The following is a 27,055-nucleotide window of genomic DNA, read 5'->3' as shown; positions in this document are numbered from 1 at the left end:
AGCTACTGACGCCATTCAGTAAGTTTCTGGTTAATGCAAACGTTCAAACATTTTACCATCATCATAGCTGACTTACTACTTACCTGGAAGTCGATGGCTCTTGATATGCGTATGCTTGAGTCGAGTATAGCTTCTTTACAAAAGGGCGGATTACCGTTACATTTTTCCGTATACTAGCCTAGTCCATAGATGATTGGCCGATAATAGGTATAGGTCGACTATTCCCTACAATAAACAATGCCCAGCTCAGGTGCATTAAGGCCTGACTTGCGATAGCTGAGGTCATTTTGCATTCTTTCGTTATTTTTGTTTTTTATAACCTCCACAAACCACGTGCTATCCAGCCGTTGCCATGACGAAGGTATGACGTCATTATACCTCGTGCCATTTTTAATACATTAAATAGCTAGCTAGCTAGCCAGCCAGCTTGTTTAACCCTTTCCCGGCTTTAATTAAAACAAAATAATACAGAATTAATACATGTTTTTCTTTAAAAATCCATATCTTATGAACCATACATTGAAATCACTCGTAACTATTTCCTACAGGTAGCCCAGACCCCGGGGGTACCATGACATCATAATCGTTACCTAGCAACTGACCACCCCCAACTAATTAGCGATTGTTTACAAACATTCACAATTATGTACACAAACAATATTATACGAAGGCACAAAGTGCTATAGACACTAAGTAAGTGTTCTCAATGTTCTCACGGTGACATAGTTCGATCAGGATCTGCCGAAACTTCTCTGCGAGGTCGTATCAGCAGACACCCTTTTCCCGGGAAACGTTCTTCACCTACACACACGTTTACAAGTTCAATCACTGCAAAAACACTTTTGTTAATTTAACAAACAAAAGTTTGTCCCGGTGATGAATCTCACATGACAGAATAATATTTGTTAGAATGACAAAGGTAAAACAACCTACAATGTTTTGTCATTCAAGCAAAGAAATTATGTCAAAACAACAAAGTATTATGTCATCTGAATTTCACCAATTTATTGTACTTCTATGTCAAAATAACAAAGTGAATGCTGAATTAACACTGCTATAAAGTGAATTTCTTTGTTAAATTAACACTATACCTTTGTCATTTAATTAGTTGTTTTCTCGCGCACGTACGCACATGCAGAAGGTCAAACGGTATTAGAACAATGAGTTTATGATAGAATAAGATCACTGGATCACATGACATGCAGCACAATACATTTCTTCTGTCAGTAAATTGTTTTTAGTGTTCATCACTTAGCGTTTCTTGAAATTCCAGTACAGTGAACTGCAGGCGTTTCGTTTGGTTTCATGAACGCTACATCCCTGATCATTTTCGTCACAATAAGCCCCTACAGAACAAAAGATTGAAGTCACTATAGTTACCAACACATATGTAGTGCAAAATGTAAATAGTATAAGCTATCACCCCCATGGACGAAGTTGACCAGTGTAACTGACACGTGAGGACACATGAGGACACATATACACACAAACTCGTAAATCAGTATGCTATAGCTATATCACCCCATGGACGAAGTTGACCAGTCGAAACCAGTGTAACTGACGCATGAGGACACATACACACAAACTCGTAAATCAGTATGCTAGCTATCACCCCATGGACGAAGTTGACCAGTCGAAACCAGTGTAACCGACACATGAGGACACATACACACAAACTGGTAAATTACAATGCTAGCTATCACCCCATGGACGAAGTTGACCAGTCGAAACCAGTGTAACTGACGCATGAGGACACATACACACAAACTGGTAAATTACAATGCTAGCTATCACCCCATGGACGAAGTTGACCAGTCGAAACCAGTGTAACTGACACGTGAGGACACATACACACAAACTCGTAAATCAGTATGCTAGCTATCACCCCATGGACGAAGTTGACCAGTCGAAACCAGTCGAAACCAGTGTAACTGACACATGAGGACACATACACACAAACTCGTAAATCAGTGTACTAGCTATCACCCCATGGACGAAGTTGACCAGTCGAAACCAGTGTAACTGACACATGAGGACACATACACACAAACTCGTAAATCAGTATACTAGCTATCACCCCATGGACGAAGTTGACTAGTCGAAACCAGTGCATGAAGACACAAACTTGTAAATCAGTATGCTACAGATGAAGGTCGAAACCAGGGACAGTTGCCCTCTAGCTAGCTATATAGTTTTATGGAATCTGACATAACTTGCAAGTCGTTTCTTTGAAGTCGATGAAGGTGGTTAAGTAGACTCCTAGCTGGTACACATTGTGGGGCCGAGGTACGGTAAAATCTGCAGCTGGAAGTGGAAGAAACACGTAAACACATTTATTTAGCAATGAGCAACATAACTTAAATCCTTTTTCTTTGAAGCTGGTACATGGTGGAGTTATACGCCGATACGGTATAGCAGTGATTTGTAAACTGTGAATTCAGAGAGTTTTGGGATCATGTACATGCCATGCGCCAACAGCATGCAATGGAACTTAACTTTTTTCTTTGAGATGGTGGTACTATCTACTCTTTAAGAAAATCTGAAAGAGAGTATTGGGCAATAAGTTGAGTTTAGCAATGAGCACTGACTAACTTGCAATTGTCTTTTCTTTCAAGCTGCAGATGCAGGTGACTCTTGACTCCTAGATCCTAGCTGGTGTACATGGAACATGGTAGCCCAGGCCAGGGGTACAGGCATGCAGTCAGTGATGGTATAAAGCTGCATGAGCAGCTGCAGTCTGGTGCAGCTGCAAGCACCATGTGCTAAGTATGTTTGAGGCCTTGCCCTGTTATTCCTGAACGCCCCCTCATGCCACACCTATAGTTCCAGCTTATAATTATAGTCTCGAGGCCAAACTCTCCTGGCCTCGAGACTAGCTAGAGTTAGAGGCTAGAGAGAAGCTCGATCCCAGGCCGCTCTTCAGGCCAGGCCTTGTGAAGGAGGCTATAGAGAGAAGGCTGCCTGCACTGCACTGCACTGAAGGGCTCTGGAGGCTCCTGACTTCTTCACTGCCACTGTAACTTACCAGTCACAAGTCTCCAATTGCTACATACACAATTGAACATGAGCATGCAAAGATTTAAGCATCAGGGCAACTGAGATGTTTCAGTGTAGACAATTTATTACGAGCTAGGGTAATCGAGTATAGGTTGAGTAGGTTGAAATCAGTGATGCAAACTTGCACGTATCTTTTAGTAGAGTTCTAGCTGTAACTTTATAATTTGTTATTGTCACACATTAATGTTAATTTGACAATGAACGGTAACTTCCACTATTTGTGAGATCAACAACGATTCGACAAAATGACAACACATGTGTTCAAATAACAATAATAACAAATATTAATAGTTAGATAAACTATATTAATAGTTAAATAAACTATGATTTGTCGTTATAACAATAATTGCAGGAAATTGACAAACGTTTTGTCAAGATAACATTTTGTGCCGGTAGCAAACTGTGTCACAATAACAAAAGTGTTTTTGCAGTGATGGTGGCTCATGATATCCACTGCTGTACTAACTAGCCTAAGCAAACCTATACTGAAGCTATCCTGAAGCTATCAGAATACAGTATGTTGTACAAATGCTACTCTAGACTTACCAGATCCAGAAACTTGGTCCAGCTCCTTCAGGCTCCTCAGGCTCTTTATTTTTTAGCTTGAGGTAGCTTCCTACCTATCTATGATCCCAGTCACTGTCCTCTCACTCTACAAGACCATAAGGATCGATATTCTCACTGTCTAGCAGCTCTAGAACCCCACTGAGGTTGTACTACGAAGATCTTGAAGTCATCATCAAACAGTCACTTTTCTTTCGACAGTACTGCACAAAGTGTGCACAAAGTGTACCTCGAAGCAAGATGTTGAAAATACCATGTGAAAGAGCAGCTCAATGCGCATGTGCTGGTACCTACAGTGTGTGCATAGCTCCAACACAGCCAGCACAGCAAATTTTTTAAAAATCTCGGTCAGCTGGACGACATATGTCGTCCAAAGCCGGGAAAGGGTTAAAGCAAGAGTGTACGATCGTAAGCAAGATCATAGCTATATAGAGGAGTGCTCTCGATCTTCTTTGATGCCAGCCTATACAATTGAAAGAAGAAATTGGATTGCGGAAGAAGTGGAGCGAGGCTATGCCTGTGGTAAGTAAGTCGTTGAATATTATTGTAGAAGTTCATAGCGCTAGTATAATTACTAATGTGTTGTTGCCTAATGTGTTGTTGCCAATGGTACTTCATATAGCATGGTTGATATTACTACCCAACAACAAAATTTTACAGCCTGCGTGGTCTATTATGTATAGCCCTATTTTCAAGCCCAGTTGCTCTGTGCAGTTAAACGAGCATGCTGACTATAAAAGGGGCGTGCCCTGGGCACTCGAGGCGGAAATGATTAAATATGGCCGCGTGCGATAAACTCTCTGGCCTCCTTTTGCTTCACTGCTTGCTTCATGCACACATGGTTTTACTTTGATACGCCCCTTATAGCCTGCATGTAGCACCTTGGCTCACGAGATACTTTGTTCAAAAAAGAGCAAAAAAAAATGGCTGAAAGATGTGACAACTCTCGTTCTCTACCCAAGAAGAAGCGTGCTAGGCATGGTTTTCGGTACCAAATGGAGCTGAATTTCGATACTGAAGATGCAAAGCAGGCTTTTGTAGCTAGGATAGATAGGGCAAAGCGTTCTCTTGCTGCTACAGCTAGAGGCTCATTGCCCTTGGACAGCAGAGAGCTTATTTCTGTTTTGTTGGACAAGTTGGAGCAGGAGCAGGAGCAGGCAGGTGCTGTTCCTGAGAGAGAAGACCTACAATCTGATAAATCCAAAGTCTTCCCAATGTTGGAGAATTCAGGTTTGTGTGTGTCAGTAGCTTTGATAAGTTTGTATAAAGACGTTACTTCTTGTTCAGGAATATTTACTGGCAATACTGACGCTAGTGATGAACAGTTGTTCGTGTGTGAACTGAAGACTTTGTTCTGTCTTTTCACTGGCCTATCCCAAGCATGTGACCAGTGCCAATCTTATTGTCGTAGGCCGACCAATTTTCGCCAGGTATTTCTGATCCGATAGACCCAATACATGATGTATGCAATATAATATTGTTTTTCAGAACGGGCATGTTGTCCGATTTGAATTCAAGTGTGGAAAATGTGGAAAGCGACAGTGGTGGGCTAGCTCGCGAACACTCGGTGGACGATACCTTGTCAATCAAAAGTGAGTAATTCCATACGTTTTCAAGATTAACTTGGAATTCTATTTATTGCAGGATCGTCCATGGTTTTACTTGTGCTGGAGTTCTCCCAAGCCAGTACCTTCACTTTAGTAGTCATGCTGGCTTGGGAAAAGTTAGTTCATGGTATATTTCGTCAAGTATATTTCGTCAAGTAAGTGTACATGTATGTTATAACTGTACTCTTACAAAACACTGTGACGTTACAGTGTACAAGAAAGGTGGATACTTAGACGTCGTGAATGCTTGTGCCAAGGCATCCATGTTGAGAGCGATTGACGAAGTGAAGGCATTACCTGGTTACTCGCAGGACGGTGAGGTAATTAATTCTTATGTGCTAGTTTTGTTTTTGTTTTTCAGTAATGACTTTATCAATAGTGGGTAATAACAGATGCTCGCCACGACTCAACAGCAAATGCTTATCACACGACTGTTCCCTGCCTCTCGGGAAGGTAAACTAATTATTTTCATTATCTACAAGTGTGCTGCTGTCGTTTATCATATGAAAATTATCTTTTTCTAGTACGAAAAGAATTGTTGGGTGTTCGACTGTTTCCAGGAAAGAACACATCTGTGCTCAGACTCGAGAAGTAGCGTGTACTAAGATAGTTCTTCCGGAAGTCATAGATAAAGGTATGTTCAGGCATCAACATTATGAGGTTGTGTTTATTTTTTGTGGATATTATGTCTCAGGTCTCAATATTGTTGAAGTAGCGCATGATAATCAGCCTGTAGTCAAGAGATTTGTCACTGATGATCTCAACCTTACATACTCGTACTCGTACGACACATGGCATGGTAAGTGTGTAGAATCTCAAATCTCAATTATTACTGTGTCCGCGTATTTTCAGGCACTAAGAATGTAGCGAAGAATATGAAGAAAGTAGCAATTGGGACCAAAAAGGCTCAAGGAAAGACGTGGTTTCCAGAGTTATCTGACAAGCGTAAGCTTTGATTATATAAGTGCTCAGTAACATAAAAATATTCGTCAATAGGTAAAAGTACGAAAGTTCACTTGTACTACTGTATGAAGAACTGTGAGCAGTCAGCAGACAATCTAAGAAAGAACATTCTGAATATCGTTAAACATTATCAGGTGAGTGTGTATGATAGATAACAAGTTGTCCGTACTCTGTACACCAATAACATTTATAATCGTGTTCTCAGAACGAGCACTCAGATTGTAACGAAGCGTCACCCTGTAAGCGTCCAGGGTACAAGCCCACGAAGATAAAACTAGAGGATCCTCTTGCAATCGAGTCATTCACGTCAGCACTAAAAGACACCCTTATTTACAAGAATGCCGAATCATATTGTCGAGTGAGGTTTTTTTCTAATTATTATTAAAATTCCTATGATGTTGTTTTTACAGTGTCGAGACACATTCTGGGTGGAGTCTTTCAATCACCAGCTGCTCACATACATCTCAAAACGTGTACACTTCGGGGAAGCTACATTCAACATGAGAATGGACCTTGCTATTATGGACTGGGTACGTTATGCTGGCTAATAATGTATGTGTGACTGTACATTCATTCATTTGTTTACTTCAGAACGAGAATGTACGTAGAGAGTGTACAAGTGAACGACTGGTTCAGGACATGAGAAGACCGGATCGTAGGACTCCCATGAGAGTGCTGAAGGAAAAATCGTTCAACTTTGCCGGAGAAATATGGGAGAATTACGAGCAGCAGAGAAAAGTTGACCTCAGGTACTGCATATAATGCAATCTACATAATTTATTACATATAATCTTGCTACATGTATATATGTGCAGTGAGTTTGTAGAGGACGTGCAACCTGAGCAATCAGATGAGCCAGTAGATGAAAACGAGGACCTAGTAAACGATGGTGTACATGTACTTGACGAAGATCTTTATGAAGACATATAAAGTAAGTACGTATCCGTGCACATTTTGACTAGCCAATCAGCATTTTACATGGCATTTTACATAATTAAACAATAAAGGAAGTAGAAGACTGGAAGTCTGTGTATGGAACTCCATCTGGATTCGGAAATCGTTCACGCACCTCCTGGAAAAGGTATATAGCAATTGATCGTACTTGCACTGTAAAGTGGGCATCATTTAAAACTTACTCTCAATACACAGTCAGGCATCACATCCCTCTTGTCATGTGCACTGGTTTTGGTCACTTTATATGCCATATATAGAGGGTGATTCCATACCCCCAACTGACCTAGCAGCGTCCAATACTTGCGGTATAGTTTGAAGCGCTTCACCATATTCCCCAAATTAGGTGCAGCGCTTCCAATCAGCCAGCTGGGTGGTCTGGCTCTGACACATGGTGACAGGTGGCAGTACGGGCAGGGACCCTCTCCGTTCAAGACCGGAGGATCAACGTGATCATACCCTCCGGGACCTAAGGAAAGTACCACTCATTTTATTCATATGTACAGGTTAGTGACATTCACCTTTCTTAGGCCTCGAAGGACCGGCTTCACCCCCAACCGTCCTTACTCGAGAAACACCTGTGCAAAAGATAAGTGATCGTCATCCAGATCACGTGATAATTATTGAAATTAATTCCTCTAGAATTACCTCTCTTTGGCCTCTTCACTGGAGGGGGAGCAGCTTCACCACTGGCACTGGATGTATTACTGCTTGACACTGATGGTAGTTTAATTGTATTTGAAATAATCATTCTAATATTTACTTTCCAGTGTTACCTTCGGATGGCGCCGAATCAATTTCGTCAAGAGTGACGTCGGGAAACAGCGCAAGCAACTTCTGGAACTCCTCCAGAAAGTGCACTGGAGGATGCTGGCTGTACCGTACCTGAAGCTGAATAGATGTACATTTTATCTTCTTTCTTATTTATGTAATGGGCTTCTGTGGTACCTTGAGTCTTGCTTGTTCTGTATAAGTAGCCATTATGTGTTTTTTGTTTGCTTGTGTTAAAAAAAAACCACGTGCATGTATCCCCACCCTGGTATAAAATGCGCATGCTTGTTTTAGAGCTGTCTAAATCGTTTGAAAGGGCTATGAAGCGGGAAAAGAAACGAGAGCTGTTTACAGATATTTGAATGTTGGAGCTGGGGTCAAAGGTCTGCCCAGGGCACGGGCCTTTTGTACCGCAACAGGCGGAAGTGAATCTAAACATTAACCGCGCGCGCCTTATAAAGCCAACATGCTCGTTTAAGGCCTGGGTCAGGCACTGATAAGATTAATTTTATTCATTGCCTACATTGATGTAGATCATGTAGTGTTAATGAGATTCATAATGTTTATTAATGTTATTCATTGCACATGACGTCATCGCTTAGCTAGCTGCTAGAACTATTATAGATTATCTTTGGCCACAAATACGGCGGACTTAAACAAGGTAAGAGTAGCTGTTTAAGAGTAGCTGTTTAGCTGTTTAGGCTCTCAAAAGATAGAGTATGTTGTTATGATTATGTTTCCTTGATGGGAAGTAAATATGTCCAAAACTTTCTTAGCTATGCTAGCTTCTTTAGCTCTGACAGCCACTCTAGAGGTAGGCTATTTTGTGTATCTCAAGAATACAATAACTCTTACTCTTCCCATCAAGGATACTAGTACCTAGCTATGAGATGTTCATCTAGCCTTGTTTTTGAAGCTTGATCTTGATCTTGGCATCAGTTCTCTTTCTGAAAGTGGCATGACCATTTATGGCATGACCATTTATGGAATTAAGCTAATTAGTTGTTTGGAAAAAGAAAACATTGAGCTTCATTTTGGATCATTTTGATGCAGCATACACTGTATATTGCAAATAATACAGCAGTATGAACATAGTGTAAATTTTGGTGTTGAAATCTGGACCCGGGCCTTAAGTGCGCAGAGTGTATCTTTCAGTATACAGCTTACAATGCCTGTTCTCAACGACAGTATTGCAAATGGTAACAGCTTGTAATTAAATCAAGAAGTCAAGAAGTCACTTGTGCGTAGTAGTTTTTGATTGTAACTTCTCTTCTTTTGCAATTCTGAATACTCTTGCTCAGTACGTAATGGTAAACAGCTGTGTTTAATGTAGTAGCTCTGTTCGTATTCTTTAATTTTACGCTGTAATTGTTCATTGTTTTCTTCGAGCTGAAGTTTGACACTGCAAATTGTTGTAGACGTTTTGTTGACCTTTATCTTTGTCCGGAGTGCATCCAGCTGTTTAACTAGTTTCGAATTAAGCGGTACATTCTCCTCTTGCCTTGATTTTTCCTGAAGTTACCAAAACCGTTACGGTTTCTTGTGCGTTCTCTCCTTCTTGATCTAAAGTTGTGTCCATGTCTTCGTTTTCTTCCAATTCAGTCTCCATCTCAGTCTCCATCTCCTCGGTTACCTTATTTTGATAGTCTCTAATACCAATAAATAATCCTTGCTCGTCGTAGAGTCGTAAGTGTGGAGTAGGGAGTGAAATTGTTGTTTTAATAATTTTTTGCCATAGTGTTACACTTTTGTTTTGGATATTTTGCAGGCTGTTTTATCGAAAATGGTTTTCACTGACTTGCGGGGTGCGGATGTCGCAGACAGTAGCTTCTTCTCCACTCATATGCTGTTCCGGTATTGGTCCACCAGGTCTCACCTTGCTCGAGATAAGTTGATATGCGTTGTAGATGTCCTGCTTATTCTTGTCTGGACAAAGTGTTTTGTGAAGTGTGCTGTCTAATTCCTTTAGCTTCCTTGGAAATTTTGCTGTATGCGGGTTGTATACATGTCTTTAGTCTTTTGTTTTGCTTGTAGCCTCAGTAAAATGTTAGGCACAATGTTTTCGCAGTAGCGATATCCTTGGCCTGTCCAAACAGCCTTTCTTCGCGTTCAGTGTTACAACTCATCATTTGAAACTGAGCTGGTGCATGTACAGTCAGTGCATGTAGGTATATATCGTAGAGTTTTCTTCTGGTAATATGCTTAGGGGACGGGATTTAGGGGACGGGATGAAATGTAGCCACGTAGTATTATATAGTCTCAAAATTTCTTTGTTGGTTCTTTCGGTTTCTCCCTGCTAGAGTTTGTAGCAAAGTACACAGTGTTTGTGCCTACTAAGTGAATGAGTGTTAGTCGCTCCAGTTTTCTTCTTCTTTAAATCTGCTTCTAATAGTTGTTTGTAGTGTGTCTTGATGGGTAGTGTGTCTTGATGGCAGGGTCCAGAATTGAAGGGAGTTCAGTAATCACGTTGTTGATGTGTCCTTTTAAATCATGCAGGGGTTCACAATCAAGTACTTGGTATAAGTCTAGGTTTAGCTGTCCCAAAGGTTGTGTGGGGTTGTGGATGAGCAGGGATGGTACGCCTTCAAGAGCCTAATGAAGTGTTTGTTGTAGGTCTTTCTTTGTAGTTGCACTGGTGTATATATCTCGGTTACATAGTTTGTCCTTAATTTCCTCCTTGGTGAGTGCATCAAGAGTACACCAGGTTTCTTGCCTGCTTTTCCTAGGAAAATTACTGACTTATACATGTGAGAAATTATGCTCAATACACATTACGATTCTGTGTATGCGTGTGTGTGTATTATTGTACCATTGTACCATTGCAGTCTGTTACAATAATGTTGCTATTCTACATAGTTGGCTCTGCACTGTTGCCCAATGCCCAATGGCCTATTCATTGAAATAATTTTCCTATACCAGCCTATACCTAGTAACAGAGTGGTTGCCAGGCATAAACGTTAAGGCATGAATGATTATGCGACAGTAAATGTATTTACCCTTTGTTGCTGTTGTTTGTATGTCTTGTAGATCCTTCCACTTTCGGGTAAAGCAGTGCCCTAGATCGTCCATGCGTTGAGCAGAACAACCGCATGTAGCACATGGAAATCCTCGCCCTTGCTGACATCCTCTGACATCCTCTTTCAAATTGTGCTGCAGGCTTATCTCCATAGAAGAACATCAGTTGGTCTTGTACTTGCACTCTATTGCTACATTTAAGTGGTGAGTGTGTGGGGTGGGGTGTGTGGTCTGAATACAAGTTAATCTGTCCGTTATCAACCCCACTTGGGGTCTTCTGTACTCGATGAATACATTGCTAATATATGGACCTCACCTCAGGCTCCTCAACAAACGCCTGAATATTTTTGACTTGAGAAGTTGTTGGTATTTTTGCGTCTGGTTTAAATACTGCCGTGTCATATAATATTTTTGCTGTCACAAGAACGTATCCATGGCCTAGTATTGTTGCGTGATCATGCCATATGGCAATTGTACGAGTTCGTTCAGATTTTTTTAGTTTTTCTCTTAGATTTTGAAGGCTTGTATCATGTGGCGGCAAATCCTCGGTCAATTGAATAGCAGACATTTCTAATATTTCTCTATCCGTATGCAAGTGCATATATTTCTCATGTCTCCGTATTAGCTTTTGTCGAATGTCTGTCAGAGGAATTTTTCTACCGTAAACTGTGCTTTCGCTTTTAGTTACAGTACCATTTGATGTGTTGTATTTTATTATTGTGCATGGGTGGCATTGTTCGCCTAGTGTTAGCTCGCCTGTTGTTATCATCTTTGTCCAATCTTCTTTTATTTTTGCAGGAGTTAAATGAGACGGAACAGAAATATATTTCCCGGGCATTTTTAACTTCCGAGCTCTCACTCTTGTTCACTCTTGTTCCGGACTGGCGACTATCTAGTTGACGTATGTCTACACTGTTTCTTTCAGCAAACTCCTGCCCATTGTTTTTCCCAGGTACGTTATATTCTCTAGCAAACTTGTTCCAGTTAATTTTTGTGTCGTTCGGAAATGATCTTAAGTCCTCAGTACATTTTCCTTGTCCCATGTTGCATTTTCGAGCTTTGGTGCACTACTTACCTTGTGGGGTCTCAAACGACTGTGACAGTCGTAATCGTTTATAGCTTTGCATAGAGATTCCTTCTGCAAGTACAGTTAGAGAGTCAGTGTTTTTGTAGTGAGCCTATTGGATCCTAAAATAGACATGCTGTCTAACTGCCGAACGTTCGTTTTCTTCACTGCGAAGATCCTCCGAAGTACAATGACACAATGCAATCTTTTTTTATTGTATATATATATATTCATACCCACTTAACAGATTCTGTAGATTTAAAGTATATTATAGCAGAACAATTAATCCAGGTAAACCCGCGTAGAATTAATTTGTACCAAATTTGCTCAGAATTAATCTCTGGGAATTTAGAATGCCAAAATTTTCCGGGGCAAGCCCCCGGACCCCCAGATTTATCCAGCACCTCCTACTCCTCTGCTATACATGCACATGCCTATAGTATGTGTGCATGTGTATAGACAACTGCCAAGGTGTTGGTGGCTATTGGCTACATCAATGATCTAATATCCCACTCTGTTACAAACATGGAACATGATTACGGTCCCATGGGTGTACGTACAGCACAGCCATACGTACAGCACAGCCACACTTCAGACCATGTTTTCTGGGTCCGGAGTAGTATAATTAAAATTTGTACATGATGTATCGTACTGCATAATTATAGTGAATGTGTATGTACCTATAGGCACACTGCTTTAACAATAGTAATTCTTGGAGACCCAGCATACCCTCTTCTACCGTGGTTGATGAAACCTTTTGCAGACACAGAAAATATAATTATAGGCAAAGTAGAGTAGTTGAGAATGCGCTTCTACCGTGGTACCTTTTGCAGACACAGAAAATATAATTATAGGCAAAGTAGAGCTAGGATGGTAGTTGAGAATGCCGTTTGAAGGGAAGATGGAGATGTTTACTGAAGAGAATGGACTGGGAGAATGGACTGGTCATGTTTGTGATGTTGTTGCTTCTTGTATCGTTCTACATAATATCTGTGAAATGTATGGTGATAATTGCTTAGAGGAATGGACGCAATGGACGCATCACGAGGAGCCTTCTAGTATGTTCTCGTCGTCATCACATCCCACTCCTGGTACACTCGATATCCGAGAAGAAGCATCTATCAATGTAATTCTGTTATAAATATCACATGTTCACCATAATTATTATCACACTGGTGTTGGAGTGATGTTTATCATCTGAGACCATCATCATGGTTTGCTTGCTTCTGCCTCTAGCTTCACTCTCTTCTTTCTCCGTACACTCACAATTCCTCAGTGAAACTTGATGTTAAATATGACGCAAGGCTCTAGGTAAATGTGGGTGTTACATCCTGTCATGCTGGACTACTGGGACCTTCAATTATTGCTGAATCTGCAAATTCTAAGACCTGCCCACACGGTCGCCATGGTTTCCGCCCACGCGTTCATTGCAGTAAATCAGTTAGTTTTAGAGAAGTGACTTATGCGGTGCTTAAAACACTAAAGTTTGTGAGGCAATAGATTATGGCGTGCCGTTTGTATCAAAATTATTTTGATGGTTACAAGCGCATACGCACCCCACTACGCATATGGTAGAGGGGGGCGTAGTAAACAACAAGCGAACTCTGTACTGGATACTGAAAGGCCTGTGCTCCTGTGCTCTGCTGTCTGATAGTAGTGATAGTGAAGAGTCTGTCTATGATGATGTTACTGAGTGGAAAGAATCATTTTCAAGGATTTCCAAGTTTCTAAAGGACTGTGAGCGAGCGAAACAAATCAGATTTTGTGACTCGTGAGAAGGCTGAATTTATTTGTGAACGTACTTAGGTTTGTGATCACATAGTGCAGTCAGACTCTTATCTCATCGAACGCCTTATCTACTGTTGAGGGCGAGAACTGCTATTGAATAGAGGAAGTTTTGCCTCACCTCACCTCAGTAATTAAATTTCCTAATAAACCAGGTCGACCTCCATTTGATGTTGATACAGATACAGAACAAATACTGTACCTACGTGAAGTAGGTTTTACCTTGTCAGATATTGCCAGGATTTTGGGAGTCACATTGTATAGGAGAAGAAAAGAAACTGGAATCTTAGAAATCAATCGGTGAGTATAGTGTTTATAATTATTACACATAAAAATTATTGTGTCATCCATAATTATAATATCGTTCATGCCGGAAAAATTGAAGTTGCCTGAGTCTGACTGAAAATTAATACTCAGTCTGCCCTAAGACCCCCAACATTCCAGTATTTCTAAGACAAGACAGGAAGCATTACGTAATGTAAACCTCAAATATTTTAATGATATTCATAATAATGATGTAATAAATTGTCATAAAACTACAACAAGACTCAGTCATGTGTAGCCAACTGCAGCATGAATGAAAAAACAACAACAACACAAGGTATGTATGAGAATAATGATGTACTGTATAAGCTAGATCAAGCTGTCCAGATCTGTGTAATCTATGTTTGTAGCACTACCATCATCCACTGTGGTTTGTTGACATAATAATTATTATCTTCTGTCACTGACAGTTTCAGATTCTGAGTGTGGATCTTCATTAGAGGTCGCTATTAGAGGTCGCTGTATTTTTACAGTCCTGGCATTTTTACAGTCCTGGCATCATAATTTTCTTTCTTCTTTACATGCAGGGCAAAATTGAAAGATAAACTGAGCTAGTGGAGGTGGATGGCCTGGATAATTATTCCCTTATATTTTATTAGTGCTAGCTCATATAATACACCAGGCTAGAATTATATGTTTATTATGCTCACTCATATGACTTGTTTTCTTGTTGCATGCTGCACTGTACTTACCTAGTGAAAGGTTTCTGTTGTGTAAACTTTCTCTGACCACACGGTGAAGCCAGGCTGATAATAACATTTTTGTGGTCATGTACCTCAATTAACACTGTAGTGAAGCACAGTTCACGGTGTTTTTTTTTGGATTTCCAAAGCTCATAACACAGACCATTTACTGAGCTAGAACTTGTTACTTGGATATGTATCAGTTCAATATGGAATGTGTTGACTCTGCAAGTTTGGAATAGATTGAGATAGTGTGAACAGCTTGCGCAAACTGCCGAAGTTGGCCCATTCTGAATAGTCTCTGTGGTTGGTGGTACTCATGGCTTCATATCTCCAGATGTGAAAGGAATCAGTGATTGCTCAAAGTATCAAATAGTACATCTGATTAATGTGCATGCTTTGGCAGCAAACTAGAAGGCTTGAAGTCATTCATGATGTGTTCTATGCTCTTGTCAAGTTGTGTATTAATGTCGAACTTTGTGTAGCTGGTCTGCCAACACCATATGGCAATTACCTTGAATATGTTGTTATTTAGATCCTTGTTAATCATTCTACGTTGATGGTGAACAGCTTGCTCAAACTCTCGAACTTCCCGCAATCATTTTACACAACTTTATGCTATTTGGACCCATTTTCTCAATTCAAAGTGTTATCCATAATTATTACATATTTCAACTTAGCTAGCTCTAAAAACCTTTATTTATAACAAAAATAAAGAAAAACTGTTCTCATTAATATATTCATGAGGCAACTTGTAGCACTTCCTGTCTTACAACATTTGGGGTCTTAGGGCATTTGGGGTCTTAGGGCAGACTGACTATAATCAATGTCTATATGTAATATAATATTATATTCTACTTATATAAGTGAAGAAGAACTAGAGCATCACATTGTTAAAGTGAAAGAGACTATGCCTGACATTGGTGAAAGAATGACAATTGGTGCATTAAGGGCTACTGTGCCACGTCATCGTGTCCGCAGAGCACTCAATAAGATTGACCCAATAGGTTCTGCTTTGAGATGGAAAAAAGCAGATGGAAATCGAAGACAAAGCGCCGAATTTACTCAGTACCAGGACGAAATTCGCTCTGGCACATTGGTACGTTGGTATTTGTAACTACCAGTGCATGAACATTTTTAAATGCAATTAACAGTGCGTTAATTTAATTAGTTCACATCAGGTTTATAGAACTCAACATATTAAGTGTGCTCATAAAAATATTATAAACATGCAACATAATAATACTAATTTGCATACTGTACTGTACAGATGGAAACCATAAGCTCATTCGATGGACGATGGTGATTCATGGAGCGATTGATGGTTTCTTAAGACTAGTACTGTACCTTCAACAATAAAGCTGTAACAGTGCTTAAACTCTTCAAAGAAGCGGTAAAGCAATATAGTATACCGTCTCGTGTCCGTTCAGATCAGGGATTAGAAAATATTGAAGTTGCTCCTTGTTGGAGCAAGTGTCCATAATCAAGTGTCCATAATCAAGGATAGAGAGACTGTGTATTCCTAGCAGTAACCCAATTGTATCACCACTACATGGAGCGGTGTGAGCTGTTGAATCCATTAAATGCTGTTCATCTATATGCCTTGCATTTTGTATTTATTCCTCGAATAAACAAAGCATTGGAATCGTTCATAAATGGTTGGAATAACCATTGCATTAGTAAAACTGCAGGCTATACCCCAATAAAACTATTTACCAAAGGAAGATACAAAGGAACCAACGTTGTTACAGATGACTACTAATTGTTACTCCAGTACCTGACTCAATCGGTGTTAATGTACCTCACATTGGAATAGGGTTACCAGAAAACTGTATTGAGATCCTTAACTCCCTGATTGATCCTGTAGCTGACAGTGAGCAATATGGTATCGATATATATGTTAACACTCTATCTGCTGTTGAGGAGCTGCTCGAACAATAATATCACTATATCTTTTTTAGTGAGCTTGAGACTATACATTCATGTTTAATGTTAATTATTGCTTGTATTGCTTGCATCCTGTGTAATCATGGCATTAATTTTTATTTAATTTTGACCAATTATAATGTGATTGCGTACAAAGAATTGTTATAGATACAGCACCATCGATGCTCAGAATAATGAACACCCAAAAATTAATAACGGACATCAGTATTTATTTAAAGACATAGTTTGGGTTACTTCGAAGTTCAACAATCCAGGCACACAATGCATATAATATTCAAGCAATTTGCAGCACGGTAGTTTTAGAGTGCCTGGAGAGAAACGTGTTTTTTTAAACTCATCCATCTGTTTTGTAGAGACTTCAACATAATCTCTATGTTCAATGATAGATTCCAATTCAGTTTCATCACCAGCGTTTCATCACCAGCCTGTCGCCATCGATGCCACTGCCTCTCCTTGTACAGCAAAGTTTTTCTTTTTTTAAAAGATACATCAAGGCACATACTGAGAGAAAAAGGAGCCTAACGTTAAAGTTTAGGGTCATGCATCTGTAGTAAATGTGATTAAGGACTGTGCCCATGCCCAAAGGCACTGATTTAGTACCCCGAGCATAGCGAGGGTATACTACAAGTGGCTGATGGCTGAGGGCTTCTAAATCACATGGACAACACTGACAAAACAGTGTCTAGATACTAGTGCGCATGTGCAAACCTTGCCTGACTACAATGACAACGGAAGTTGCAGGTATACTAAGTAGTCCCATAGCCTGCTCTGAGGCACTTTTCCTATGTACATCTTATACTATGTACATCTTATATCAACTAGTGTCTAATGTACAGTTATGTCTAATGTACAGTTATGCTGTTTTGCTCTCAGGGTTTCATCTAGGATTAAAAGTTGGGGGGGGGGAGGTTTACGCACGCCGCAAAATGTTTGGCCACACCCACATTTGTTGTCCACACCCCTATTACGCATCACAGTAGATCTAGTTACATATTGCACATCATAGACAGTACTAATGTGATGATGTCATTATTATACAAAAATGTTAGGGGGAAGATTCACCCCCCCCCCCCCACTAGATGAAACCCTGGCTCTCTAGCAAGCTCACATCACTTTTCTAGTAAAAAGCACTCTACGATTGAATATTTTCTATCATTGTGCCATTGCTCTTACCACTGGTGCCCTGTTAGAATGCTCTCTAAAGAAATATCATGTAGCTCTTCAACACTAAAAAATTTATTTTATAATTATATAATACGAAAGTAATGCCTACATGTACCTGCTTTGATTACTTGTGCCAAGACTCTTAATCGAGTTTATTACATTTTTCTTCTTTCAATTCACCTCCATCGACAATGTCCAATACACATCCACACTGAGACAACATCCACATTGAGACAAATCAGCAGGTATCAAATCCTTAGAGCCAGTTACCTTCAAATATTCGGGAAACATAAGAGACAACTTATGTGTTTTGGTCCACACAAACAGCTGTGACTTGTTTGCGATGGAACTTTCTAACTCCAGCCTTAACCTCTGGGGTCACTACAGGAACGAACCCTGGCTTTCTTGGGGCTCAACAATTCACTAATTTTGCTCTTTATGCTGGGATTGACATTACTCAACTCTTTTCCGATATCTTCAGCACTTTTTGAGGGTCCACTGTTGGTCCAAGCGAGCAACCTTCCTTCTGAATCCCTCTTCCGTAATTTCACCTACATGAAATCAAAGACAATATTCACACTACTATGATATGCACTTTTCAAATTAATAACCCACCACTCCCCCCTCTACCGGGGATAGATGGGGATTAGACCAATCACATTGATCTAATCACCTTACCTTTGAGCATAATTATTATTTGGTCTAAAATTATTATTTGGTCTAAACCCTCTAAACCCCTCTTAGTAGTTTAAACTTGTATCCCAGTACCCTAGGTAGGGAAGTCTAATCCCCACCTGGTATAGGGGGGGGGGGGAGGGGGAGCATTGGTTTGACAAGTTCACTAGCATTAAATATCACTGTCTGTGTCTGGTCTGTGTCTGTGTTTGGGACTATAAACAATACACTATGGTCACAAGAAAGGCCTGAATAGCATGTGGCCACAATAGATTACCTTCTTCTAGTTCCTTAGTAAGGACTTCTTTGGAAAGTGCAATTTTTCGTTTTCTATACCCAAATTCAGTGAGTTCTCCTGCAGACAGGAAAAGATAAATTCTTAGCTTATAGCACTTACCTCTCTTAAACTCTTCTTCTACAATTTCGATTTTTCTCTATAACTCTCGCGCCATTACTGATACTAGATCTATATAGCACACTGCTCAAGGCAAAGAAGAGAGGTAGATCATAGCACACTGCTCTCAAGGCCAGAGGTAGATGCATGTGCTTAATCATGCTTGCGCATGCGCACACCAAACACACATGCGCACACTCTATGATTGTCAACAACTCATTATTGATACAAACGGCACGCCATAATAGATAACCTCCATAAGCCTTCCTTAGCTGATCTATCCTTCTACTTTGTCAAAAAAATTGTTGATCGTGTCCCGGGAGCCTACTATCCAAGATGCCTACTATCCAAGATGAGGCTGCTACTCAAACAACTTTCTGTTATTTCTCTGTTGCAAAGACCAGTAGTGCTAAGCGCATGTTAGCACTAAGTATAATGAGCATAGCTAGTAGTTTAAACTCCGCATTCTCAATAGAAATAAATAGTGCTTCGACAAAAAGAAAGCGACTAAATACGTATACAGGAATATGTCCAATGTCCACCTTTGAACCTTGCAAATAAAATTGCAAATGGTACTTGAGATGAGAGCTAGCTAGCTAGCTAGTTAGGCAGACTGCAAGCCTCCTTGTGGTGAACATTGTACCGTCTACTATCTATGGCACAAGTAAGATAAAATTAGGAACACTACCGTCAAGATTCTTGACCCCCCAATTTTCTTCTTGACTGCTTGACCAGCCTTAGATATTATGCTTGACCGCAAAAAATTAAGCTCTTATCGCCGCAACAGACTGCACTATTCATGTCTATCATGCAATGCAATGCAAGGGTGTACATGCTGGTCCAGTGGATCCACTACATGAACAGGTAGCTCAAGAAAAGAGATTTTCATTGACACAAATTGTACAACATGTCATTTATCTATAATTATCCATGACAGCTGATTGGTGACTCGAAAAGTTACTGATTTACAGGTTTGCTTGTCACTCTGCGTGTGTACTCGCTCCATCAGTTGTGGAAGTTCCAGTCAGTTGTGTTTGTTCAAATGAATCGAGTATGTCTCTTGGAATATTTGTTGAATATTAATTTTGTTGGAAGTTCCCATGTGTTGTCTGCCGAAGCATACCCAAGCCATTTTTACAAGGTACTGAACATTGAAGCGCTTTGATATGATTTTTTCTACAAGTATGGGTCATTTTCTGGTCTCGAGCCTGTATGTCTCGAGCCTGTATGTCTAAATCAGCATGGTGTTGTAGACTGAACCTGATACCTTGGTGTTCACATTAAATAGCAGAAATTTTGAAGCCTTCAGTAAGCTTAAATGTGTCGCTATCAGTAAATTCGAACAAATTGATAACTACTGAATTAGTTTTAATGGAGCTGGAAACTGACTTTCCCAACTCTGAACATATCTGGCCCAAAAGAAACACCTTAGCTGAGCACAGCACTCTGTTTGCATTGCAGGGAGAATTGTCCAAAAGTCATACAGAAATACATCGTGTTCTGAGGGTAGCTCCTTATTGAAGGGGATTGTACCAGCAGCGAAGCGACGAGATCTATCTTTTGATGGTTTTTCTCTTTATGGTTGTAATCCTTTAGTGAGGCTGTGATTGGAGTTGGATGTTCAGCTGATTGACTTTCAAGTGAAACATCTGTGATTATGTTAGCATATGCTTCATGCATATGCTTCATCCATGTCTGCATTTGAGAGCTCAGTGCTTATGGAGTGAGAGGTCCTAGAATGGAATCAATAAGTTCATTAAAATCCACTAGAGTTGATATGGATGTTGGTAGCTGCCCTGATATGATTGAAATTGTCTCAGGTGGTGAGTCGATACGTATTGTAGTACACGTGTGTATTTGCCAGGAACGGAACATGCCCTAAGAACAACAACTGAGCTGGAAGGCCGGAAAGTTTTTGGTATCAAAGGCACAAGTACGCTTTCAAAAATTGTGGATTTGCCTCTTGGTGCTCCTATTGATTATATGCACTGCGTTTTGGAAGGTGTTTGTGGACTCCTTTCTATTTAGGCCGTCATTTAAATATCATAGACTCTTCATTAATCAAACAAAGACCCCCTCATGACTTCACCAGAGCTCCACGAAGCATACAAAAACACCGGAGTCACTGGAAAAGAGTATCGAAATTGGTTGCTATATTATTCTCTACCATTACTTGTACCACATCTACCATTACTTGTACCACATCTCCCTCCTCTCTACTTGCACCACTATGCCCTCCTTGTTACTGCTTTACACATCCTGTTACAACCTAAGCTTACTCTAACTCAAGTCGATGCAGCAGGGGAAATGTTAGAGGATTTTGTTCTACTTTTTTTTGTTCTACTTTTTCCGGAACTGTATGGTGAAAGAAACTGTGTACTGAACACTCATTTACTGATACATCTCTGTCAGCAAGTGAGGCAAGTGAGGCAGTGGGGACCTCTCTGGGCATTTTCAGCATTTGGATTTGAAAGCATGAATGGTCATTTAATTCATTTAATGAGATATTTACATGGTACGTACAGATTGGCAGACCAACTAGTATTCTCACTGAACTTGAAGGAAACTCTGAACTCGCTACATTCTAAGCTGTTATCACATTCTAAGCTGTTATCAACCGAAACTGAACAAACCCTATCATTTTTGTCTATTGATGAATCCGAACACAATATAGGAAAGCAAATACTGCCCTCTACATATGTTGTTGGACCAATCAACCTAACAACTCTCTCCCTCGAATTTAGAAGTGCCATTATATCTATAACAGGGCCGAATCTGCAGCTTATATCACCACAACAAAACTTTATTTTATTCAACTGAGTATGGTCAGCACAAAACTAAACGGAACAGTACAATGTGCACATTCTGTGCTGAAGGAGAGGAGCAGTACGAGCAGTACAGATCGATTTTAAAATTCTGCCTTGTGGATAATGTACCAATTGTTATTCTCAAGCCAGGTCCGGCTCGCTACTGTTGGAGGCTGGTATGCCAGGCAGACCAAGTTTAGAAATGCATCAGTCAGTTGACCTCCTAAGTACATTTATTGTTAAAGTTGAAAAGGACATACTAATTGAAAAGGACATACTACCTGCTAGAGCAGTTCAGTTGAAAGCACTCCGGTCTAAATGTATTTTTGTAAGCACCTGCCACACCTTTATTGTCAAAATACCAAATACCAAACAATTATGAATACCATTAATTTAATTTGTTATTGACATGATTCAGTCAGAGGGTAATTAATTGTTGTGGGTAATTGTTTATACAGCAACATAGACACCTTTTTAACAAGTAAAGCCTTAATTGAGCATTGCACTCATCATCAGCTCAACTGTAAGCATGGCAAACTGTAAGCATGGCAGACCCCAAACTACCCTATGTCATCACAACATATCCCGCAGTAGTGAGATATGCTAAAGTTGCGGTGCGCATGATGGAGCATCATGCGCAGGCATACATCAACATGCCAAGGAATCAACAAATTCAAAGTAAGTCTGTAGCAACCTACAAATTATTTGTAGTGGAAAATGGTGTCACCCAAATTCCTGAAACTCCGGCGCCCCGTCCAATTTCAGCAGGTAAACATAACATTTTAATGTATATATGAATAATACTGTAGAAATTGATCATGTAGATGATGATGATGATGATGGACCTGATGGACCGATCGCATCCAGGACGAGGTCAAAGACTAGACTATAGAATAAACTACTATGTGCCATAGAACACAATCATCACAATCATCACTCTCAATTCTCTTTCATTATTTATATCAGTTTAATAGGCGGGCCTATATAAAGTGTAAACGTATTATCCACTACGAATAATGTGAAGGGTTCACATGCATTGTCTTGCTAAATCATATGAATGGTTGTACAAGATTTTGTAACACAAAATCTTGTCATGATAAACCTCTGAACAATTTGAAATACCTTGTAAGATAATGCAAACTATTGCCAGGAATTTTCACTAGGGTATTTACCTTGTTGACCCCTTGAAAATACCCCCTTGACCCTTTGACCACATCTTGACCGCGGTAGCGAACGGTAGTGCAGTGTGCATAGTAGTGACCTCCCCCTGTCTAGTCTATAAAATTATAATTATATGATCTCAGTGCAGTATACACATTTCTTCAGAGCTTGAGAGATGAGAGCTAGCTAGCTAGGGTCTGGGGCTAGGGGGAACAGACTGCAGTCGGTGAACATTGTACCCTCTACTATCTATGGCACAAGTAAGATAAAATTGTAAGATAAAATTAGGAAGACTCTAGTCTAAAAAATTATAATTATATTATATCATCTCAGTGCAGTACATGCAGTATACACAATAGCTGGCTGGTACATGGTATGGTATAGATACATGTCTGATGTAGATCTAGTATTAGTAACGCTTGTTTGTAAAGACAGACCCTTTGCACCACCTTCACTCTTGTTTCTTCTTTTCCGCTATATGTCCATGTACTCCACTTTAGTATCTCACTTGTAATACTATCTCATTTCCCAGGCCGTACTGTACAAGTGAAAGCAATCCTTGAGATCAGCAACTCCTTGAGATCAGCAACGTCTTGGTCTACAAAGAGTCTGTCGTTCACTCTGGATTCTTTACCCATGTTCTTTACCCATGTTACTGTGTGGCTTGTGCTACACTGAGTATACATATTCAAATTTTGAGTGGAGTTCTACTGCTATTGTAGCATGTCCTTGGACCGAGGCACTCATAAGTGAAGAGGCGAACACAAATGGCAGAATGTTCTTTCACCATAATGATTGTTTTTTGTGCAATAAAACAATGTTTGCTGTATTAATTTCAATAGTCTTACAACATGTTGGGAAATTTGTATGGATCTGCACTAGATCTAGTGAAGATTTAAAGTTTGGAGCTGGGAGCCGCCCCCACATCACATAATTATAAGGTCAAAGTCATGGACATATTCCTGTCTTGGACATATTCCTGTCTTTAGGCTCTCGTGACTACCCCACTGATTAATTAGTGGGCGGGGCTTTATTTCTTAGAGCTAAGAGCTACTCAGGTACATTAAGGACTGGGTCATCACCTTTCGAGAACATTTTTACGGTATATTGTTTTTCCTATTTTTTTAGTTTATTTATTTATTTTTATTCAAAGTAACATATACCAATTTGTTCAGTGAAGAATGCAGATTCTGTTGAGTCTAACATATTATATAATTTAATTTAGTACTGGGGCGGGATCAATAGCTAGTATACATAGCGTATAACATAGCTAGTATACGCACACAATCAATATAAAATGCGGATAAGAAGATGAAGCTACGGAGTACCGGGTACCGGGTTTTAGGATCACATACTCTTAGAAAATTAATTTACAGTGTGCTTGTAAGCTTTTCTGAGCTACCGTTCATACTAGGTAACAATAAAAGCAGCTATACAGCTAAAACCATGCACTGTCAATAAATCCCTTGAGCCTTTCTAGGTAACCAACGCAGTAGATATACTTTTAACTTGCTTAGTACTACCTGCTAAATAGAGCAAAAGCATGTACTTAAGTCTCCGTATACAGCTTTTATCCACCATTTTGCACACGGTTAGGGGGAACTTCCCCTACAAGAAGGGAAATCCGCTCGCGCGCGCTAAGAGCACCTTTTATGCAAAGAGTTTCTGTAGTCTGTAGTCTGGAATATACTTGCTGCTGCTGCATCTCTCTCAAGTGAATTTGGTAAGTATAATAATATAGCACAGCATAATAATAATAGCGTAAATGAAGCAATGTATAATTATAGCCTCGTTCCCAGGCCTTACTTTTTCTTGCTGTTGTCACTGTTCATCCAAGAAAGACATAGTGAGGCAGCAAAGAAAGAAATGGGCGTACAGTTAAGAAAAAGTAAGGCCTGGTTTGGGAAATCGCGTGATCCACAAGGATTTTTATGAACGTGGGCAATATGTAGCCCACAATCTTGACGTAGGTATTCTCCCACGTATTCAGAGTAAGACTGTACTGTACTTGCACTGAGACAACCACCTGCACCAAGCTGTGCTGCAAGTCAGATCAGAGAACCAGTGTGGCCAGCTCTGGTGGCAGTAGCTACCTGCTATATGATAATGATGACTATGCTATTCTACTATAGCATGTAGAAAGACACAAGAACAGGTAATAGTGATAGAATCTAAACACACAATCTAGACTAGTAGATCATCTAGCCAAGCCTAAGGTATAGCTAGCTAGTGCCTGCAAACTTCCAGTTCCAAGTCTATGTCCAGCTTGCTGCAGGCAAAGTTTTATTAGTCGTAGACCTCTGCGTGGGCAGTCCAACATCCTCTAGCTCAGCATGCCCACGCTCATTTTCACCCTTCTACCCTCACGCGACTTCCCGATACAGGCTCTCCTTTTTCCTAACTCTACGTCTATTTCTTTCTTTATTCCTCCAATTAATACCGTATTTTATCTCATTGAACCAATAATACAGTATTTTATCTTATTGAACGATTGTGATAAAGAACAGAAAAAGGAGAGCCTGTGTAGAGGCTAGTATAATTATATGTATAATAACACAGTATTGATAAACGCACATATAATTTTATTGATTGATTCAACAAAATAATGAATCAAAATAAATCCAGTCTCTACAATACCACACTACCACACTTAAAAGGTACACATTACATTCCCAGGCTAAGAGACACAACTCATCACAGTCTATAATTATATTCGCATTCGTGTTTCTCAACATAAGAGTTAATCAAATATTATTAGACCAATTTGACCAATGTCAAATTTGTAGGTGGGGGCGAACAAGTGTTACGAGTTCACAGGTGCACAAAGTAATCTTCACTATACAGTAAGTACTTTACTTACACAGATGGGGGGGGGGGTTTAAAGGAGATACGGTTTAAAGGAGATACATCATACGCAGAGGGTACTACACTGTCAAGCCCAAAAAGACTTAAAATAATGAAAATTAATTATCATGGCGCATTGAACTAACGTAGAATAAGTACATTTTACATGCAGCATATTATTATTACGCATCTCTGTTAACAGATGGCTTCTTATTTCAACTGCGGTGTTCATAACATAGTAGAACTTGGCAAGAAGTCGAATCGAAGACAACTAAACAGTAACCAAGAATCTGAACTAAAAGAACAATTCCACAAACGAATCGCAGTAATGCCATCAAAATATATGGGTCCTTTATCACATACCCATGGGTAACCTATAGCTACCACCATAATTATGCCTATGGGTCACCCAAGTAATGCTGTGTAGCTAGCACCATAGTATACATGGCATACCCATGGGTCACCCAATGGTGTACGGCGCGCATAGCCTTCTCCCAGAGTACCTATAGCACCGTAGTATACGTGGCATACCCGTGGGTCACCCAATGGTGTACGGCGCACATAGCCCTTTCCCAGAGTACCTATAGCATCGTAGTATATACGTGGCATACCCGTGGGTCACCCAATGGTGTACAGCGCGCATAGCCCTCTCCCAGAGTACCTATAGCAACGTGGCATACCCGTGGGTCACCCAATGGTGTACAGCGCACATACCCAGAGTACCTATAGCACCGTAGTATACGTGGCAGGGTCACCCAATGGTGTACAGCGCACATAGCCCCTCTCCCAGAGTACCTATAGCACCGTAGTATACGTGGCATACCCGTGGGTCACCCAATGGTGTACAGCGCACATAGCCTTCTCCCAGAGTACCTATAGCACCGTAGTATACGTGGGATACCCATGGGGTGTACAGCGCGCATAGCCCTCTCCCAGAGTTCCTATAGCACCATAGTATACGTGGGTCTGGGTCACCCAATGGTGTACGAACCCTCTCCCAGAGCACCATAGTATACCTGGCATACCCGTGGGTCACCCAATGGTGTATGCGCCGGCGCATACACCCTCTCCCAGAGTACCTATAGCACCATAGCATACCCATGGGTCACCCAAAGGTGTACGGCGCGCATAGCCCCTGTACCTATAGCACCGTAGTATACGTGGCATACCCATGGGTCACCCAATGGTGTACGGCGCATACACCCTCTCCCAGAGTACCTGTAGCACCATAGCAGTTACCCAGGGCACCTACACCGAGTACCTACAGCACTATTGTT

General features: G+C 40.3%; 1 protein-coding gene and 3 long non-coding RNA genes across 7 annotated transcripts in view; 2 read left to right on the top strand and 2 right to left on the bottom strand.

Moving 5' to 3' along the window:
• Positions 1-14,924, top strand: part of LOC135343892 (uncharacterized) — an 84,299-nt gene extending 69,375 nt beyond the window's left edge. The window contains exons 2-3 of the long non-coding RNA XR_010397245.1: positions 9,682-11,132; positions 11,727-14,924. This is a non-coding gene — a long non-coding RNA (uncharacterized LOC135343892). The remainder of the gene's footprint in view (positions 1-9,681; positions 11,133-11,726) is intronic.
• Positions 623-7,738, bottom strand: LOC135343893 (uncharacterized). The gene is made up of 4 exons (XR_010397246.1): positions 7,664-7,738; positions 7,328-7,611; positions 1,092-7,263; positions 623-801 (listed from the first exon to the last, which is right to left on the bottom strand). It is a non-coding gene; the product is annotated as an uncharacterized LOC135343893 (long non-coding RNA).
• LOC135343890 (uncharacterized) lies at positions 4,545-8,176 on the top strand. 2 transcript variants are annotated; one of them, XM_064540920.1, is made up of 17 exons: positions 4,545-4,851; positions 4,909-5,051; positions 5,110-5,213; positions 5,266-5,369; positions 5,439-5,548; positions 5,608-5,681; positions 5,753-5,862; positions 5,923-6,027; positions 6,081-6,173; positions 6,225-6,325; positions 6,397-6,549; positions 6,602-6,721; positions 6,783-6,940; positions 7,007-7,122; positions 7,199-7,272; positions 7,489-7,865; positions 7,913-8,176. In XM_064540920.1, the coding sequence occupies exons 1-14, from the start codon at positions 4,545-4,547 to the stop codon at positions 7,119-7,121; spliced, it is 1,797 nt and encodes a 598-aa protein (XP_064396990.1). In that variant the 3' UTR covers position 7,122; positions 7,199-7,272; positions 7,489-7,865; positions 7,913-8,176. The 2 variants fall into 2 exon arrangements, with proteins under 2 accessions (XP_064396990.1, XP_064396991.1); XM_064540921.1 differs by having other exon boundaries at positions 7,007-7,126.
• A 1,250-nt stretch (positions 14,925-16,174) lies between the features above and the next one.
• Positions 16,175-26,031, bottom strand: LOC135343895 (uncharacterized). 3 transcript variants are annotated; one of them, XR_010397256.1, is made up of 4 exons: positions 18,850-26,031; positions 18,013-18,448; positions 17,907-17,960; positions 16,175-17,234 (listed from the first exon to the last, which is right to left on the bottom strand). It is a non-coding gene; the product is annotated as an uncharacterized LOC135343895 (long non-coding RNA). The 3 variants fall into 3 exon arrangements; XR_010397255.1 differs by having other exon boundaries at positions 17,907-18,448; XR_010397254.1 differs by lacking the exon at positions 17,907-17,960.
• Between the last annotated feature and the right edge of the window lie 1,024 nt (positions 26,032-27,055).

Source organism: Halichondria panicea, chromosome 11 (assembly GCF_963675165.1).
Source record: "Halichondria panicea chromosome 11, odHalPani1.1, whole genome shotgun sequence".
Taxonomy (NCBI): domain Eukaryota; kingdom Metazoa; phylum Porifera; class Demospongiae; order Suberitida; family Halichondriidae; genus Halichondria; species Halichondria panicea.
This window is presented reverse-complemented; position numbering and strand designations above follow the sequence as displayed.

Coding starts and splice junctions, on each gene's coding strand:
- LOC135343890 (XM_064540920.1), top strand. CDS start 4,545: ATGGCTGAAAGATGTGACAACTCTCGTTCTCTACCCAAGAAGAAGCGT. Junction 4,852..4,908: donor CCCAATGTTGGAGAATTCAG/GTTTGTGTGTGT, acceptor CTTCTTGTTCAG/GAATATTTACTGGCAATACT. Junction 5,370..5,438: donor TTCATGGTATATTTCGTCAA/GTATATTTCGTC, acceptor GTGACGTTACAG/TGTACAAGAAAGGTGGATAC.